The sequence below is a fragment of the Apteryx mantelli genome, chromosome 8 (assembly GCF_036417845.1).
Source record: "Apteryx mantelli isolate bAptMan1 chromosome 8, bAptMan1.hap1, whole genome shotgun sequence".
Lineage (NCBI taxonomy): Eukaryota > Metazoa > Chordata > Aves > Apterygiformes > Apterygidae > Apteryx > Apteryx mantelli.
Window position 1 is genome coordinate 32,952,718 of NC_089985.1, and position 19,706 is coordinate 32,972,423.

A 19,706-nucleotide genomic window follows, 5' to 3' on the forward strand; every position below is an offset into this window, starting at 1 on the left:
CGCCCCAGAAGCGCCCGCCCCCCCCAAGAAAATCCAAACCGCACACTGAAAATGAAATTTTATTTAGATAAGTTAAAGTCGCATTACATGATAAAATGTGTGGAGTTCAGTAGCTAAAAAAATAACAGCTTCTGTTACACTCATACCGATGAATGAAGCCACTGCGCGTTTCCAAAATAGGTACAGCTTCAGTGAAAGGAGGTGTTTCATTGTACAGGAAGGTATAAACTAAACATACAAAATGGTCCATATACAGGAGTCACCAAAAAAAAAATCCCAGACTGATAAATCAACATTTCAAAAGAAACAAGCAATAGCATAAGATGAAGAATGAAACCAAGAATCACGGCTAACAGCAGTCTCAGGAGCGTGCCATTTCCTGTTCCCCTAACACAGCAGCTTTCAGAGGCCGCCCACTAGTCCAAAAACTCCTCCGCCATAGGAAAGAGGCAGGGGAGCGGAAGCGGCCCAGGGACGGACACAGGGTTCGTTGGAAAGCTGCAAGCCTTTAAGACCATCTGATAAGGTGTCACATTTCCCTTTCACCTCCCAAACTCACAAGTTACCCATTTTCAGTGTTTGCTGCTGTCATCCCACTGTTCCTTCCACCACCCCCAATTTCCCCTATTTCAGACTTTGCGCCTTCTCCTGCACTTCCACCCGCAGGAGTGGACAGGCAAACTCACAGGTTGTCCTCCAGCAGCAGAGGGGCCAAGGGCAATTAAGTGGTGCACTAAGTGGGGCTCAGAAACCCTTGGGGCCCAGCCATTCTGGGGGCTCACAAGCTGGTCTGCAGGTGGGGGAAGCATGGAGAGGAGAGCAGGAGGCCTCCTCCTGCTGCACCTCCCATGACACAGCCCTCAGGCTCCCACCAACTCAGTGCTCAGCTCAGAGCTCCATGGGTGAGCCAGCACCTCGCAGCCACAGAAAACAGATCTAGACAGGCCTCTTTTCTGTGCCTGTGACTTTTATACCTCTGCAGCACTGGATAAAAGTGGCAGAAGTCTGCTAACACCCAGTGCAAGACTTTGGAAAGCACGGGAGATGGTGACCAGAGACATGGCAGAAGAACTTGCACAAATCAAAGGAACTGGTTGGGGAGCAACACTTCAAGGTTGCAACAAAGTGCTACCAGCTAGTCTAGGTCAAACAAAAGCTACTGCTGTACTCTTAGATGATCTGATTTTGTTAAATTTGTAGCACAAGTCCATCCTATGTTTGCAGTGACTAGGGCAATTAGCAGTTGAATTGAAACACCACTACACACTTGCCATGCAAATTAAGCAGCACTACTGGACAGTTGTGTCCTAGTGCCCAGTTACAAACCAGCTCAGTTCCTTGGCCACATATAGAGAACACCAGAGTCAGGAACAGCACACAGTTCTCAAAATGAGCTCAGCTAACAATTTCACTATTGCTGTTGAAGAGCCTTGTCAAAGTAAAGCAGACTTCAACAAAACAAAACACACTAGTAGATTTACATGGCAATACAAGAATTCTTTAAATTTTAAGATATGTTAAATTTCATACAAATCAAACTTTCAAAAATACTTTGCAAACTCTGGAATATGGCTATGATACAGTATGTACAAATAATATAATGGTTACATATTATTGCTAGTTTTATTATTTGGTTAAAGAATCATACAGAAGTGTATAAAAGTGTGTGGAAAGTGGCAAGAAGCACGCACTTGCTTCTTGTCCTTTTAAAGCCAAGGTTGCTTGGTTTTTTGTTGTTTTTAAATACTGTTTTAAAATGTCACATCAACAAAAGCATCTCCTTACTGGGTCATGTCTGCATTACCCAAATAGGATAGAAGAGCAACAGTGAAAGAAGCCTAGGCAATGGATAAAAATTTCATTTTGCAAAATCTTTCACTGATTTATACTTCCAGTATACAATTATCCATAAAACTATAAACATCCAGTCCAAAGTTACATAAAATTCAACAATTATGAACAGACTTACATACTGATGATTCAGTGAGGTGGACACCTTCAATTCACTAGTTACGCAAAAGACTCACAATAAGATCAGTGATATTTGTGGGCGAAGTCATCCGATTTGTCCCTGATCTGGCCTGCAAGAGAATCTCTTCTGTAAGTCATTTTCTATGTTTCAGAAGGAATCCCTGGGTTATAACATGCTCTGCATTTAGATCCACTAGTATAAACTCACTCAAGCTCCTCTGCAGATATGGTTAACAGGCCATGGAAGTAACTATACTAATGAAACCTCACTTACAAAGCATTTATCAGTAGAGAATTCTGACGTGACTGCACTCTCCTATCCTGCCTTTTATATCCTTTTATTAACAAGAACACACTGGTTTAGATATCAAGCAATCACGTTCACATTAGCCCAAGAAACAGCATGAAGTTCTACTGCAGGCCTTCCCCACCTGTTCACAAAATGACAAGGAGCTTTACTCGGGGCACAGTGACACCAAGAACAACGAGTGGAAGAAACCAGCAGCATCAGCATCCTGTTAAAAAGATCTCCAGTGACCAGTCAGCAAGACCAACAGCACTCCTCTGATCCCACCCCTGCACAGCAAGAGATGGGAGCTATTTGGGTGCCATTCAGCAAGCCGCACTGCAGACTTTTACCTCTTAAGCATCTGATAAAGTTCTCCAATTTTATTTGATATCTCCATCTCAAAAAAAAAAAAAAAAAAGGCAATCTGAATGCAATACAGCAAAGCTAAAAGAAAAGCTGAAGTGAAAACCCAAGTGCTGGGTAGATAATTGCTCCTGTAGACTCATGATACAAAAACTTTCACCCCTTCCCTCTAAAAATAAGTTCTGCTATAGATGAGCATAATTTACCACCCCCACCTTCCTCTGCCTGAGTCCAAACTCATTCATGGATATACTTAGTCAAAATTAGAATTATAGCTGAAGCTCTCAACGACCCAGTTTAGGTTCAGTCTAATAAACATGTTTACTACCAACACAGCCCAATATAAACTTCTCCTTAAATATGCATAATTTACTCTATTTCAAATATTTACAAGCAGAAAAAAAGTCCATCTTTACAAGACAGATTTCTTCCTGCTCTACATAAAGTGCAGCTCTCTAATTTAAGGCAGATTTCAGTGAAATATAAAACCATGGGTTTATTTTTGTATGTACACATTTTAAATTAAAAACAAGACCTCCTTTGGAAAGGAAAAAATGACAGGCAAATGTTTCTAGTAAGTTTGGGATTCTTCCTGGATTTTAACACAGTCCCAATATAGTGTTCTGTCTACATTAAATTAGTAAATTTCTTTTTAACAAACAAATGAAAGAGTGGCAATGTGTACAGTAATTTAGCTTCAAAAACCTGGGAAAGTGCAGACAATTTTTTCATGTCCTGTAGTTTCCTTTAGCTACAGTAGCATCCATCAATATCACATTTCTAAATATATATTCTATACACCTAAAGCTAATTTCAGTTCTTGTAATGAGTATTTTTCATCTCCATCTGTATCAAATTTCTTAAAGCTCTGCAACTCTTGGAGTGTAGAACCAAGTAGCTTTTGAAGATCTTCATAGGATAGTTTTCCATCAGCATCTCCAGTTTCTTTTTCAAACAAATTCTGAAGATCTGCAAAGAGATTAATGACTTAAAAGTTATTTTTTTGAAGTACACAAGAATACCCTGTATGTTGTTCTTCCAGTTTTACTGCATTATGTGTTAATACCTAATAGTTAAATAAAGCATTCCCAAGTATGTCGCTTTCCTTCTATGTTGTCTCAAGCTGCGAGTAAGTTTAGGAGAAAAAGCATGAACAAAGATTTTTGTATTAAATCACAGTAATTCTGAAAAAAACCAAAAAACAATCCCTATTTCAAGCCCACAACTAATAGCCCACTCTATAACCACTAACTGTATAAAGATGCAGTTGTCTTCCACAAAAGCAAGCTCTGAATGACTGTTGCTATACCAACAGAGCAGATCATATAAAGGGAAAAGTGTCTATTCATTTCCTGATGCAAAACATTGCCCTTTCAGTAGCTGAAAAAACTGAACAGCAAGATCCAGAAACCATTCATTCCAGGCAGTTCTCTCTCAAAAAGGCAGCCCCCACCACACACCCACACCTACTTCATTTTCCTTCAGCACTCTAATTCTGCCCTTAATTACTCCCCCAATCTCTGCTTTAACACTTGGCACAATACTTCCATACTCAAAACACTTAAAATTCACCTTAGTGCACACTCCTCTTTAAATTCTAGTTTCTTTTCTTTTACAGACTAGTGTCCATTTCCTCCCTTCTCAAGTCCATGGTTTTCAACCTTTACTAGTACTTTTACCAGTACTTCCATACACACTACCATAATTCCCTGTACGCTTACCTCCTCCTAAACATTTACACAAACTATTTAGGAAAGAAAAGGTCGGCCTAGAAAGGACAAACCTTCTATGCTTGATATTCCTGGTAAGGACAGATGTCTCAGCTGTTCATTCTCCTCTGCGTTGTCATCAGCTGACCTTGATGTCAGCCTTGAAAGGTCTGTGGGCTTTGCTGTAGCACTCGGACTACTTCCAACTGTTGTAAAACAATTTATATTAGTCTTACTGATTCCACAGAATTAGAGTCAACAGAAAAAAAAAAACACAGTAAAACTAATTAAGAGACTTTGCACTGCAGATACAACACTGCACGGGATAAGATTGGTGTGAAATTGTTTCAGAATACAGCAGTATGTTACCCAGTCTTACCAAGAGCATGAAGAACAGAAGGAAAAAAGCCTTTTTTTGACAGTTATACAGCTTTAATCTTTCATGCTGTTCTAGGAGACATATGCTTGTATACCTCCTACACAGAATGACTGGCTGGAAAATACTACCTTCCAGTCAGAAAATGTTGAACAAGCTTTACTAATTGAATATACATCTGTCCACCTGGGGTTATTTTCATCTTCTCCCCCTTCTATGAGGAAAAATAATTGTCTACTCTCAAAATAAGCAACTGGTATAGACAAACCATAAGAGTAAACTTGCAAAGGGAATTCTAACATAGGTGTCAATTATCCATCTACCCTTCCAGTGAGGTGGAAATGTCTAATTTTGCTGATTAACAAAAGAAGAAGCACAGTTCTAATGTAGTGAAGTGTTTCAAGTCATTTCATCCTCAGCACTGCCCAAATACACACAGTAGAAGTGCAGAACTGAGGCAAGTTGATGGAGAGCCAGACTTTTCCTCTGTTATGCTAAGCTTTTGAAAAAGTAAAATAGATAATGTTACTGGGTGCAAACTTTTACAAATGCACCTGGGCCAAATAATTCCACGAGTTTGACAATTCAGCACTTAATCACTGTATGCTTTTACATACATTTAGTTAAATACAAGTAATGACACACGTGAATCCTACTGTGCACATGAAAAGCCATCTTCAAACTTAGTTTTTTGTTTTAGAGCCACTACATTCTTACCACCTTAAATGAATTAATCTTCACCAAATTCTTAAGAAAACATTCTGAATTATTCACCTTCATTACATATTCTTTGAATTACGCAGTGAACCTTCAGCTTTATGGATTACTATTACATGTGATTCTTACCATTCTTTGATGCCTCAACGGATCTTTCATTTTCTGACTTGCTTGAGAGAGCACTGATCAGCTGAAGCTTCTCTCTTAGTTTTGATACCTGAGAATCTCTAGTTCCTGTTTCCTGCATATGTAGAGAATATTTTTCTTAAGAAGCACCCTTCATGTAAATCAGAAAGAACTCATTTTAGGAACGTACGTACTTTCCAATGGCTTTCTGCTTTCCAGGCTGATCAAGTTCTAAATGACTAACAAGATTAAAAAACAAAACTATGGAAAGATACAAGGAATAAATTCACATGGTCTGTAAGAAGACAACAGAATCAGAACCTCAACCTGAAAAGGTTGAGCAAATTCTAAAGAATTATTGTATTTCTTATATAAATGAGCAAGATTCTGAAAAATCATAATAAAACCACCAACATTAATGTACACGGAATGAGCATTTAATACATTAATTGAATTATAGTTGTTACAAATGTTTGCCTGCAGCACTGAATACATTGATGCAGGAGCTACTGTATCCCCATCAAAGTAAACCTACCATATCCTGTATCTGGACCTCTTTTGCTGATTTCCTGAGTAGGTTCCAGATTATAGTTTGAGCTAAGAACTCCTACAGCCCTCTGAACTTGACATATTTATGTGGTCACATCAGTCCAAGCCTATAACTGACAGTGCAGCCAATTCACTCCCTGCCTTCTTTCCAGAATACAGAAGAGAACTTCACCACCGCCATCCCTTATCCCCAGCCCAAAACTTGGCCATTCAGTTAGTCCATTAAACTTGTTCACAGCCAGTCATTATATCATTACTGACAGAAGGTTTTCATCAGTTCCTAGGCCCCACTAGTACAAAGTTTCTCTAAGTCAAATTCTGGCCGTTAGCTCCTGGCTACTGGTCTAAGAGGACAAAGAGGGGCTGTGCACGCTTGGGCAGCACTGTCTCATTCAGTTCCTTCCCCTCACCCTTTCATGTTTTCCCCTGTGCTGCACGACATATCAAGGATAAATATAAACCCCAGAAAAAGTGATTCTTTTTTTAAACCTGAATAAATGCCCCAAAACCATTTGCAGTGTGACCCCACAATAATTGAGCTAGCCTGAGAGCACAGCAATGGGAACTCAAACCGAGCTGGCTGCCGGAGTCCCCCATTTCACTGGGCCATGGTCTGCACCTCCTAAGATTCCTTCAGCTGCTTGAAAGGATATTACAGCAGTTCTGCTATGTTATCCTGTACAAGCAAGTCTGGGATCAATATTCCACAGACTCAGAATTACAAGGCTTTAACCTATCACAACTTTTCTTCCATCCTAAATCACTTCCTGCCCACAAAATGGAGTGGACAAACTGCCCTTCTACTCTGTACTTTAAAAATTGGATTAGCCTGCTTACAGTTTGCTCCCCAATTAATTCCCACTTAAAACGATTATAAAGACAATGACAGGGTCTACTAATCCAGTGTATTTTTTTCCCTTAATTTACCTTCAATTCTTTATCTGAATGAGTTTCATTATCGAGTTGATCTTCATTTTCCACATTTAGAGAGGTAGTTGCATCATTCCCCTACAGGAAAAACGGAGAGCAGAGTTTATTCATTTGCTTACTATTTTATACAATAGTTCTTTCCTTCAAATTTGGCAGGCATGACGTACGTAAAAAACAGAGCAAACATACTAGAAAAAATATTGTGAAAGAGTTGGTTATGTAGTTTACCATAGCAAGATCAGCACATCTTATTGTTAGACATACAGAATGAGCGTTCAGAGACTGATCCCAGTATGGCATACAGAGAGCACTGGAAGGATCCAAAAGCATATTTAAATGCTTTTTGAGCATTTAAGCACTGCTGAACAATCCAGAGGCCCACCTAACTCCTCACTGGGCTTAACAGACTCCTTACGTGTCAAAGTGCCTTCCCCAAACATAGTTCAAGAGGTTTGTGAATCCTGTTTCATTAAGCAGCTGCCTAAGTCTTAAATGTTGTAGTGTTTTGCATATTTTTCTGTAGCTTCTGCAGGGACAAAATGACTTTAATCAGAGATGTTCTTAATGTTGTTGCTTATTTTTGAACAGATAATGCAACTTCCAGCCTTTTAAAATGAAATAGTAATCCTCTCAAGTTTCACTTTAACATTTTCTTTTGGTTAGGCTTTGAAAAGCTACATATGTACTGTACAGAAAGTACTTGCTTGAGTAGACACCCACAGACACCAAATACTTACCACACTGGTAGACAAGTTCTCTCGTTTGTCCAGCTTATTCACAGCAACCAGAGAGTTTTCCAACAGCGTAACCCTCTGGCTTAGATTACCAATGGCTGAATCCACATTTAGAAGCTTTATGTCATTCAACTTTTGGTATAACACTACAGTATTATTTAGCTCCTCCAAAGCTGCATGCAGGGACTGGCTTTCCTGAAACGTAAAACCAGAACACGTGAGTTTACTCAACTGCTGCAGCATTCTTGCTGTTAACAAGATAGTGACTGACCCAGTTTAACCAGGCAGACTTCAGACTGGCTTCCCACAAACTGTTGAAACCATCCAACTGGAAGCTTACAGAAAGTTATTCCAGCTGTCAAAGTTTGAAACTGAGATTTTCCTCAAGGCTAAACTCTTTGCTGCTAATTTTATCAATTCAACTGTGCCAGCAAACAACACACAAAGCCCATTCATCTAGTTTTCCAGGTCAAGCTTAGTTAGTAACTATACAAATTTTATTTCCCCAAAAAGCATGTACTAAGCAATGTTTATGCAAGAGATTCACTTTTGAGGAAAATATTGATTGCATTAAATATAAATAAACGCACCACTTCCATTCCAAGCCATTCCAGCTAAGCACTCACACGTTCATTTCTTTCTTGAAGCCCTGCTTTCCGTGCCTTATTACATTGAGGGTGACTCAACACATGCCACTCCCAGATTTGTTCAGATCAGCAAATACCTACCATAAACCCCATTCAATATAAAGCCTTTAACATTTGCATTTACATGAGCAAAGTACACCTACAACTTGTCTGATAGTCACTTCAGTCTTTCTACTCCTCACCCAGTTAAAGCACACAAAACATACTTCCACACTAGGATACGTTCATACTTATACATACAGAGGAACAAATTACAGTAAAATTGTTTTGTACTTGGTTTTGAAGGATGCTACTGGTATTTGGTCTTGACAAAAACAGTTTTTTGTACACTACAATGTATCAAAACACAAAACTTCAGTATCAGTAGTACTTGTACCAATATTGTACCAATATTTCTTATGCAAGGAGGAAAAATACCTGTTTGCAATTTTCTGTCTGATTTCTCTCAGTCCCTGGTGTAACAATGGAGGGAAGTGAAGGCATCTGCTTTAATTCCTTCTAATGACAGAAGCAGAAAGTTATGCACCAAGTATCCATAACAAAATACTAAGCTTTTAAGACCAGGCAGATCATAGCTAAGGGTGTTTTGCTACAACTACTGAGCTCGTCTTTGTCAGGCATGCAATATTTTAACTAAAGAGAATATAGTGAAGAGTGATTTTTCTCTTTCAAATACTTAGGATCTAAATCATTTTTTTAAAATAACCCCCCCCCCCAATTAGCTACTCCCCTTTATTAAAGTATTATGATGCACATTTCTTTGTTACTATGAATACTGTCATATCTGCAACATTTTGCAGCATTCACTGAGGATATACTGACTCAGTCAAGCTTTATAACATGTCTAATATGAATATTTGCAAATAAAAAAATCATATTTAAAGTAATCCTGCAGTGTAGTTTAACTGAAAACCTCACTTTGTTGACTCTATTCCCATTAAGTAATTCCATCCCAAGTGGCAGAGGTCAGTATAAATATAGGAAGTGGCTTCTGGTAAAGATCGTCAGTAATTTCTTCCTCATTCAGACCCTTAATTCTACCAGAAGCTCCACGAACTGTATGACAACACTTTCACCATCCCCTATCCTTAAGACAGGGCGGACAGTTACCATAAGCAGTACCCTGCATCACAAAGAGCTCCACATCTGCGTAGTGGGAAGCAACAGATTTGCATCATGAAAAGTGTAACAGGGACCAATGATTTTTGGCTCCAAGAAAAATACGCACTTGGTACCTGGCAGATGCCACGCTGGGATTATGAAATTAGCTGTGACTAATGTACCAACCAGTCCCTACTCAGACTTCTGAAGTATTCTCAGCATAAGGCAGAACCTCATGCAATTTTAAAATTTGTTTCCAATTAGGCAGATAAACTTTAAAGATGCAGTTTTAAATTAGCACACTTTCTTACCACATCATTTTGGAGTGTTTCTATGGATTTCTTATATTCTTCAATTGCTGTCTGCATATTTTCAACATCATGAGAAACACTGGTTAGTGTGCTACCTATGTTTGCTACAGTCTGGAAGAAAGAAGTAGACATAAAATTTCAGCGTTCCTCCACTGCGCTGTTTCAAAGTTTCAATCTGCTAAACACGATGTTTTGTTAATGAAGCTGCAGGCAGACTGCCACAGAAATACGCAATTGAGTTGGAATATTCAGCACTTCCTTTGCAGAAAAAACTGCAAATTATACGCATCACAGCGCAGGGCCAATAAATGAACACACACTCTTTACACCTTCAGACTGAGTGAGTGTATGTGTATAAATATAAATACATATCTTCTTTTTACTAGATAAACAAAACTGTGTGTTTGCTATTCCCAAAGCAATGCAAACATTTTCATTAATAAAAAAATCCTGACATTAAGACAGTTTATCCCCTCTCTGCATGAAGTATTTATACTAAATATATGATGTTGACATCTATTTATCCTGCTTTAATATCCTCTAAAAATGACATTCACTGCTATTCTACCGAAGGTCGTTGATCAGATTTTCAAGCGACTATTGACTTTTTTTTTTTTAAATGAAAGAACTACTGTGAAGTATCAGGAAAACCACCTCTATCCCCCCATGAAATCAGCAGCTACGTGCTGTGATTGCTACCTCTCCTTCCAACTACTGCACTCTTGTGTTCACCCATTTGAATCCCCCCTTCTGCCTTTTACTTTAGAAACTATTCTGAAATGCTGCAGCGGTGTTTTATTAGATGACAACATAGCACCTATCACAGTCAGATTCTGTCAGCTAGGATATCCACAAACACAGTAATATAAATTAATGTAATGAGACACAGAGCATACCCCTATGCTTCTCACTCCATTTTTTTTAATGCTGTATTCTACCATTAGAACAAACAACCCATGTAAAATCCAGTCTTCCTATGATCCTCTCATAGCCATACACTCTCAGGACACTTTCAGTGATTCTCTAACTGCCCAGAGCATATTCAAATGATACCCACACACATCATCCTCCAGCTCCTTCTTCTGCAAGTCTAAACACACGTTCAACATATGATCTCTCTGCCCTGAGGGACCTCAGGGCATCTTTAGCACCTTTCATTATTTTGAACCTAAGCCTCTGTGCAAGAGCAGCTCTCTCAGTAATACTTCAGGACTCTAATACCAGCAGGCAGCTCCGCATTTTCAGGAATATTATCTGCAGGGAAGGAGGGTTATGAAAACCCAAATCCAATTCCAACAGTAGCAGCCTTTTCTTCAAAGAAGGTAGGCAATTGCAAAGACAGCTGGATGCAATAGACAGTTGAGCAGGACATTTTCACCAGGGTTATCAAAAGCCAGGCTACCACCTATAACCTCTGATGTTCTCCTGTGATACAAGGCATTGCGGGACACGTGCAGCCAGAGGTCAAAAAGAAGCTTGAGTCTTTGAAACCCATTGCTTTGGTTAACATGAAACTTAAAAACCAAGACAGAACACACTTAAGGATAGCCACATGTACATTACTTGCCTTCTGGAGTTTCTCTACTGTGAGAGGAAGAGTAATCAAATCGGAAGCAGACTTGATGTTGGTTTTGAGATGATTTACTGTTGAAGTCAATAGCGATACCTAAAACCAAAAGAGGAATATTTAGAATTAGTCAACAGTTGATTCTGACCTCCCCCAATACTAATGACTTAACTGGTAACATAAAAACATAAGATAAAAGAAAAAAAATATATAAATATATACACGCTAAACACCTCTGTCTCTGTAAGTTAGAAGTCCTACTTCAGCTACATTAGAAATCAGTTCTGCCTCTTGCAACTGCAGCAAGTTTTTTTTGCCCTCCCCCACACTGAGTAAAAAACCAAAAGGTGTGGAAGTCCTTCCTTTTCAATAAGGTACACATTTTACATTCATCCCCTTGTACAGCTGCTACCCGAGAAAGATTTTTAAAAGTGCAAGAGCCTTTATGAAACAAACAGTCATCTAGTTCTGTATTTGGCAATCACACCTACTCAGCAAAAGCCAGTAAAGCCATGCAACTTCTCTAGCTGAGTGAAGGGCAAACAAAGTGCATGGATCACTCAAACTCTTTGCTACAGAAGTGGAACAGCAAGAATCTCGGTATAATGGATTAGCTCAACTTCTGTCAACTGTTTTACACAGCTGGCAGGTTATTCAAAGTGTCTTCAAGGTAATTCATCCATCCCAATCAAGAAGCCATCAATTAAGTTATAAGCAGCTGCAAGTTGGTCATTAATTGCTAAAGCTATCACTAAGATCAGTTTGCAGCTATCAGTGATTGAAACAAATGAAGAAGAGTCATTTCTTCCCACATTTGACAACCCTGAAGCAGAACAGATAAAACTCACTTGTCTTTGGGGAAGGGGCAGTTGTTTCCCAAGCTGAGGAAAGGCATGATCCTTGTTCTACAATAGGCCAATCCGGACCAGTTGGCTTGTAGAGTCTCTAGTTCCACAGCTGTGAATATTGGCTGAACTCAATTCCCAACAGTGCATCTCAACAACTCACAGAAAATAGTAACTAACTTTCGTTCCTCAGAAAAGTTGGCTCAGACTGTAACCAGACCCTGAGGCAACTGAGGGCCTGCAAGAACCATGTGCCAAGTGTCTTTAACATCCAGGTGCAGACAATAACATTAAAAGTCCTGCTAAGCACATAAATATCTGCAGACAGTACATATTGTTACATGCAAAAGAAAACAATTGTTTGTGATCAAATATTCAAATATACTTATGTGCTCCATTAAGCACCTAATCATCCCTGTACTAAAAATACCAAAAATACTCTAAAATACTCTTGTACCTAAATACTCTTAAAACTTTAAGACAAAGCACCAGCACCAGGCACAGGGGTTTTTTTTAAGATTTTTTTTGTTGTTGTTGTTTGGTTGGTTAGTTTTGTTGTTTGTTTTTGTCCCTGTTCCTCCCCCTCTTTCTGACACTACTGACAGCCACCAGCTCTAAACCTCTATCCTCCAAGGCAAGGACTTCAGGAAGAGTCTTGCTGGATGGTCTGTTTGAAGCCAGATACACCATCTGAGGAAACAGCTTAGGTGGCTTAGTTCCTTCACAGTAAATAGAGCTAAGACTTACACCAGCTCACAGAATGGCTGAGGTTGGAAGGGACCTTTGGAGATCATTTGGTGCAACCCTCTGCTCAAGTAGGGTCACCTACAGCAGGTTTCCCAGGACTGTGCCAGATGGAGACTTCAAAGCCTCTCTGGGCAACCTGCTCCAGTGTTCAAACACCCTCACAGTAAAAAAAAGTCTTTTCTTATATTCCAACAGAACTTCCTGCATTTCAGTTTGCGCCCATGGCCCCTTGTCCTGTCACTGGGCACCACTGTAAAGAGTCTGACTCCAACATCTTTGTGCCCTCCCTTTAGATACTTATACGCATTGATAAGATTTCCCTCCCTGCCCCAAGCCTTCTCTTCTCTAGGCAAAACAATCCCAGCTCTCTCAGCCTTTTCTCATATGACAGATGCTCCAATCCCTTCACCATCTTCTTGACCTTCATTGGGCTCACTCCAGTAGCCACCTATCTCTCTTGTACTGGGGAGCCCAGCACCGGACCCAGCATTCCAGGTGAGGCCTCACCAGGGCCAAGCAGAAGGGAAGGATCACCTCCCTCAACCTGCTGGCAACACTCTTCCTTCTAGCTCAGATTCTCAGAGTATGTATTAGCAGAATTCATATACACAAGACATCAATATTTCATTCGTAGCATCATGAACTTTCATTGTCTGATTCTTGCGACTTCTTTCCACAGTCATGAAATGTTTGCAGATACTCTCTTCAAAGTTGAAGTTTCAGATATCTCACCAGGAAAGTACAGAACTATAAAGCTGGGAGGTTCCTTTAAATTCTGCCTTAAGCCTTCTCACCAGTTGCTTAATTTCTCCTCTCTGCAATCAGTCTCCAGTGCAACCAGATGTTCTACTTTTTTGTTTTGTTAGTAGACTAAAACCCCATTTTAAATTCAAAAAAAAGTTTAGCACGTTTGCAGAAGTCCTTAGAGAACAGCTCAGCACTACACTAAATGAAAAAAGTACACAACTTTTTCGTGTTAGCAGGTTTACATTTTATATAAACAAGTAAATTTGAAGTGAATATTTTCAGTTTTTCAAATCGGACATTGATTCCTCTCACCTGTTTATTGATCTCTGTAATATTTATCCAAATTTTATTTAGTCCCAGCTCTCCAGTCTCAATTTGTTCTAGCTGCTTTTGCTTCTGCAGCAAATCTTCATTCAGTTTAGGAATTTCCTGGAATGATGTCTTTTGATTAGATTCCACTAAAAAAATAAGAAATGAGAAGTCCAGCTAAACAATGCTGAAAAGGCAATAAACTTTACAAGCAGCAATATCCACATATCTACAACAGTCAAAGATGACAACAACAGCCTACAACAGTTTACTGCCTATTCTGAAGGTGCTTGTTTGGAACAGCAGCTCTTTTGGTCTAAAAAGCATTTATATTTGTAGAGACTGTACTAAATTTAACACTTTGCAAGTTATGCATGATAGTACTGTCATTCTGGTAACCCTCAGCAGCTATTTAGTGCAGTTATTCTGTATTACTTCCACAGATGGACATGAAATAGTAACAGAATTATAAATAAGAACTGCCAATAGCACCAGGGCAAAGGCAGCATGTGAAGTGAACCTTTATGCCCTTTTCAAGCCTACAAAGGGGTTGCTGACCATGAAGTGAATTCCAAACAGATTAGGGTGATTACAGTTCTTCCATGTGACAAAGACAACTGAACTACTCTGCGAAAGCACTGCATAAGGTTACACGCTAACGCCTGTTGGTAAAACAAATCAATAAACAAGTTCCTTGGAAATAAAATCAGTTAATATTATGGAAGTGGTAAATACGTAGCTCAAAACAATTCAAGCAAGTCTCAGCCATGCAGCTCTTCCAGGGTCAGCAGCAACAAGGCTGTTTAGTTACAAATGGTATTAGGCAATCCTAAACCCCAGGGTCTGGGAGGAAACAAGTCAGCAAAGGTTTTGAGGTGGAGATGAAAGGGTTCTCCAAAACCTGCAGCTCCACCCTACAATGCAGCACTGGAATGCTCCAGAACACACTGCCATTTTTCAGACCCCAGAACACCAAGAGCAGCAGGATCTACATGATACACATCTGGCAGCTCCCTGAAGGAGCTTCCATGTGTGACCCATAGAGCCAAAAGCGAATGCCTTTAGGAGTGCTTTAGGTCTGTGAAGTGGATGCCCGTATATACATAACTAGGAACGTGCATCTTCAAAACCACATTTCACTTTTTCTTTAATTAAGCAAGTTCTGCAAGATATTTCTAGGTATTGACAGCTCAAAATCCAAATAACAGTTCTGGCAAAGACGACCTTGAAAAGACTATTAACAAGGTGAATTTTAGCCAAAACAGAAAGCTAATTTTGTATTTGTGTACCTTCTACACAAGCAGTTCACACTGAATCTGATGGCTTCTCCTCAGATTTCAGAGCCCTGTACACAAAACATCTTTCATTAGGCCACTCTCACTGTGCTCGTCATTGTGTGTTTCAGTAACCTACTTAGAGTTTCTTACTGTACTTGGAAGGTTCATTACAAAACACTTTCTGAGCAACACTACTAAAAACTGAATGGAAACACTACAATAATTTTTCCCTCTCTAATTGTACTACAGATGCAAAGAAGTCATATTTAAAAACGCTCTCATACCATACTCGATTTGTTTTAAGCATAGCAGAACACAAAGAAATACTGACAAGGTAAACTGTTCTTATGAAGACAGACTTTAGATGAAGATTGAGAAGAGGAAGATTTTTTTCCAAACCTGCCATAGGACAGACTGATCTGCGTGCCTTAATTTCTCCCTCCACCCACCTGCTTCCTTGAAGTAGGAGGTTACGTTTTGGAACCAGGTTATTCTTGCTGTATGGGTTTGCGTTGTTTTTTTCTTGTTTTGTTTAATGGTATGTCTCAACATGGTTCCAACTTGGCTTCCAGGCACTGCTATTACAGTGACAAGGAAATATGGGACTATTTCATCACTATCTGAAGGATTAAATGCACTGTTTTTCTATCACCGCTCTTAAGGAGAGGACAAGCACATTTGTAACTGCTGGACAGTAAGCTCAAAGTGAACAACTGCTTTAACAAAGAGCTCTATGTAAAACAGGAATGATACAACTTAACTACACCAAGGCCAACTAATGTTGTCATCTTGCAAAACTCTTACTGCCAGTATGTACTATTGCTTTAAGCAGACTGGTCTGTGAAGACCAACAGTTAGCTTATCCAGAACAGGGCAGAAACTGCTACTGTGGAGCGGAGCTGTTCATTATGGTCAGAGGCACAATGCAGAGCCTGTAACTGAAGGTATCTTCCAGCACTGGCAGACTCCAGACAGGACTAACTCTTCAGGAGTTTTGTGTCACTGAATGTAAAAGCACATCTACCAGCAATGCTTTCTCTCACTTCTAACCAGCCAGAAGATTCTACCTTGGCAGACAGATCAGTTACCAGTTACTCATCGCCTCTCAGCAACACTATGTACCTTAACAGGATGCCCTAGACACCAACAGTAAAGAACATCTAAACATACTTCCTCGACATCACATTCTATCACAAGCAAATCAAGTCTTCTCCTCACCTTCAGCCCTAGCTTCCTCATGATTTTAAAATGAATCTCAAGGGCTCTGGTCATATTTTAAAGTTTTTTTTTCAAGTACAGAGCACAAAAATTCTAAGATGAACTTATGGGACAAAAGCTGCAGTCAACAATGATGCTCCTTGGGAAAAACAAACCTAGTTAACTTTCTTGAAGTAGCTAGAGAGTGAATGCCTAGGCCTCACTACCTCTTGCTCTATTCACACACCTCTTCACCTTACCCTTGCATTTTTCAATATATAGGATTTTAAATACCACTAAAATAAGGCACACCAAAACATATCATCTCTCCAGAGGTGAAGCATAGAGAACCGAGTGCATGTTATATGCAAATTTTACTGTTCGTTATACTTCAGCACTACAGTGGCAGTTATGGTATTGAAATCTAACATGCACAAAGAAAACCCAAGATCAACGAGCAGAATGCTTCATGTAAATTCTATACTTCATATCATATGCAACTCATTAGACAACAGTTAAATAAAAATGGGTCAATGCAAGTAAGATTATACACATTAGAAAGACATATAGAAAAAATGTAATATTGAAGCAGCATTTAATTACAGCTATCTGTGGGCAAGCATTAGAAGTTTTTAAAACAGCTCAAGACAATAGCATATTTTCCATCAACTTTACAGTGAAGCAGCAAAATTCTGTAGACCGCTTTTACATGAATGACTAGTACTTTTTCAAGTAGTGGCTCCCTTTGGAAGGAAGCATTCCCAAGCCCAAAGTTAGGAATTTTAGAAGAATATATACAAGCAATCACAGGTCCACTTAAGCCCAGTGTTCTTACTCCTCCTCAGGAAGTACAGACAGGCAAGCATATATGATACTTGCCTTAGATTCTCCCAGCCTCCAAGTAATTTTGTCTCGGGGAACTTCTCAAGTCAAGGGTACTTTGTCTGCTTAGTATTTTCATGATCTGAATAAGCATGCAAGCAACTAAAGCTCTTCATAATGCCCAAAGCAAATCTGAAATGCTATAGTTACATTCATACTTACTAGTTCGAAACTTTTCCTTTATTGCATCCAGATCTTCCTTGAGCGCTACCTGCATCCAGACTAAGCCAACACAAGTGACCACACAAGCAGCAAGAATGACAAAAGCACATAATGGGTAACAGAATTTGCAGCATCGTAGATAATCTCCCCTGGGTAAAACAGAAATAATGGGTTGTGAATATTCAATAGTACCTGCAAAAGTTTTGTTTTAAATGCAGTTCAGGCTAATCAAGGAACAGCACTGGAACAGCACACACACTTGGGCTGACAAAGTCTAATGAAGAGTTTTGCCAAGAGTACATAAGTCTATACCACAAAAAGAGGACTATGACTCTCTGTACAGTCTGTCCTCAGGAGAAACGCCTAGCATATTTAAGAGCAGCAGGTTCCTCTTACTAAGATTTCCTATTCTGCTAACACAAATTCACGTGAGGAACATCTGCCTGATAGCTTGGAAAGCAGGCTTGAAGAAAGGGTTTTATCGCAATGTTATGACAAGTCCCTTTAGATTATCCCAAACTGAAAGCCTGACTCTCCCTACGACAGGCCTCCTTCAGCTACTCTTAGAGGCCCATCAACATCGCTGTTGCTTAACCGGGAAGTTTATCTCCGGCAGAAGCACGCTGCTGGGCGCTCACGATAAGGCGGCACTGAGTCAGCGCCGCCGGAGGACGCCGGGCGGCGGGCAGCGCCAGGCGGCGGGAACTCGGCGCCCCGCGGCGCCCCGAGCCCGGCGGCCCCGCTCACCGGGCGAAGCGGCCCCGCGCGCCCGGCGCCGCGAACTCGTCCTCCTCGGAGCTCGACTCGGAGTCGGAGGCGGGCGGCTCGGTGCGCAGCAGCCGGTGGCCCGAGCCCTTCTTGGCGGGCTTCTTCCTGCGGCCGTCGGCGGCGAGGCCGATGAGGGCGTTCAGCTCCTTGCGCTTCTTCATCCTCTTGTGGGGCGTGGGCGGCGGCGCGGCCGGCGGCTCGCTCCCGGCTTCCCCCGCCGCCGTTGCCGCTGCCGCCGCCGCCGCGCCCCGGCTCGCCAGCGTGCGGCCGCCGCTCGCCGGCTCCGCGGGCCCCGCCGCGGCTACGGGCGCTCAGCGGGGCCGCGGCCGCTGCCTCCCCGGCGGCGACACGCCCGGCGCCGCCGCCGCCGCCCGCCCCGCCCGCGCCATGGCTGCTCCCACCGCCGCCCGCCCCGCCTCCCGCCCCGCCTCCCGCCTGCCAGCAAGCGGCGCCCCCATTGGCCGGCGGCCGCCCCGCCCCGCCGGCGCTTTAAAGGGCCAGGCCCCCCCCCCGGCTGCTCCGGAGTGGGCGCGGAGCGGGGCGGGGCGGGGCGGGGCGGGGCGGGAAACGCGCGGCGGGGCTGAGGGTTCGCGTCCCACTTCCGGCAGGTGGGAAGGGCGCTTGGGAAGCTGGTCTCGCACTGAATTACACACATGCAGGACGCGTGCAGGGAGCGGGCGCAAGCGTTGCAGGAGTGCTGTCACCCTTTAGGTGCAGATCGCCACGCGCATCACTCACCCATTGGTTTTCCAGTATTATTTTATCTCGACTACTAGCTGAATTCCCTCTCTCTTGGCAAACACCTAAAAAGTCAGTCGCAAGCAAAGACCTGGCCGTTCCCCGTCTCCACAGGCGGAGAGCAACCAACCACCCGAAAAGTCAAGCCGCACTGTATTTCTATGCTTTCTTTACGCCCGCAGCACTGCGGCAGCCCTTTCTCGCGCCCCGGTGAGCCGGAGCCGGCGCCAGGCGAGGCGGCCCGGGAACCTCCCGCCGATGGGGACAGGCAGGTCACCGACACGTGAGCATTTCAGTTTGGAAAAAAGCTTATGAATTTGTGAGACTGGCCTTTTTGGCTTCAAATTTCCCATTTCCAGCCGACTGATGGACCATTAAACTTCTCCCACTCCTCAGCCGCAGCGCGGTAACGCACGCGCTCACAAAACGCAGCCGCTGTCCCTGCAGCTCCGCAGAGCCGCACAGGGTCCCAGACCCGCTTAGAGGCCGCGGTGTCCTGCAACAGCCGAGTCTGTGTTTTCTCTGCTCCAAACCCTAATTTCCCATGTGAATCTAGGGAAAACAGTCTGTTTGTCACTTAAACTCATTCTGGAAATGGTTCATTTCTAGATCCTGGCATTTTCCCAGACACCCACCAAAGAAAA

General features: G+C 41.7%; 1 protein-coding gene across 2 annotated transcripts; it reads right to left on the bottom strand.

Moving 5' to 3' along the window:
- Positions 1-43: 43 nt before the first annotated feature.
- EFCAB14 (EF-hand calcium binding domain 14) lies at positions 44-18,538 on the bottom strand. 2 transcript variants are annotated; one of them, XM_067301207.1, is made up of 11 exons: positions 18,304-18,538; positions 17,557-17,705; positions 14,042-14,187; positions 11,391-11,489; positions 9,824-9,934; positions 8,829-8,909; positions 7,768-7,959; positions 7,028-7,108; positions 5,555-5,666; positions 4,407-4,538; positions 44-3,592 (listed from the first exon to the last, which is right to left on the bottom strand). In XM_067301207.1, the coding sequence occupies exons 1-11, from the start codon at positions 18,483-18,485 to the stop codon at positions 3,417-3,419; spliced, it is 1,461 nt and encodes a 486-aa protein (XP_067157308.1). In that variant the 5' UTR covers positions 18,486-18,538; the 3' UTR covers positions 44-3,416. The 2 variants fall into 2 exon arrangements, with proteins under 2 accessions (XP_067157308.1, XP_067157307.1); XM_067301206.1 differs by having other exon boundaries at positions 8,829-8,906; positions 18,304-18,535.
- Positions 18,539-19,706: the final 1,168 nt, after the last annotated feature.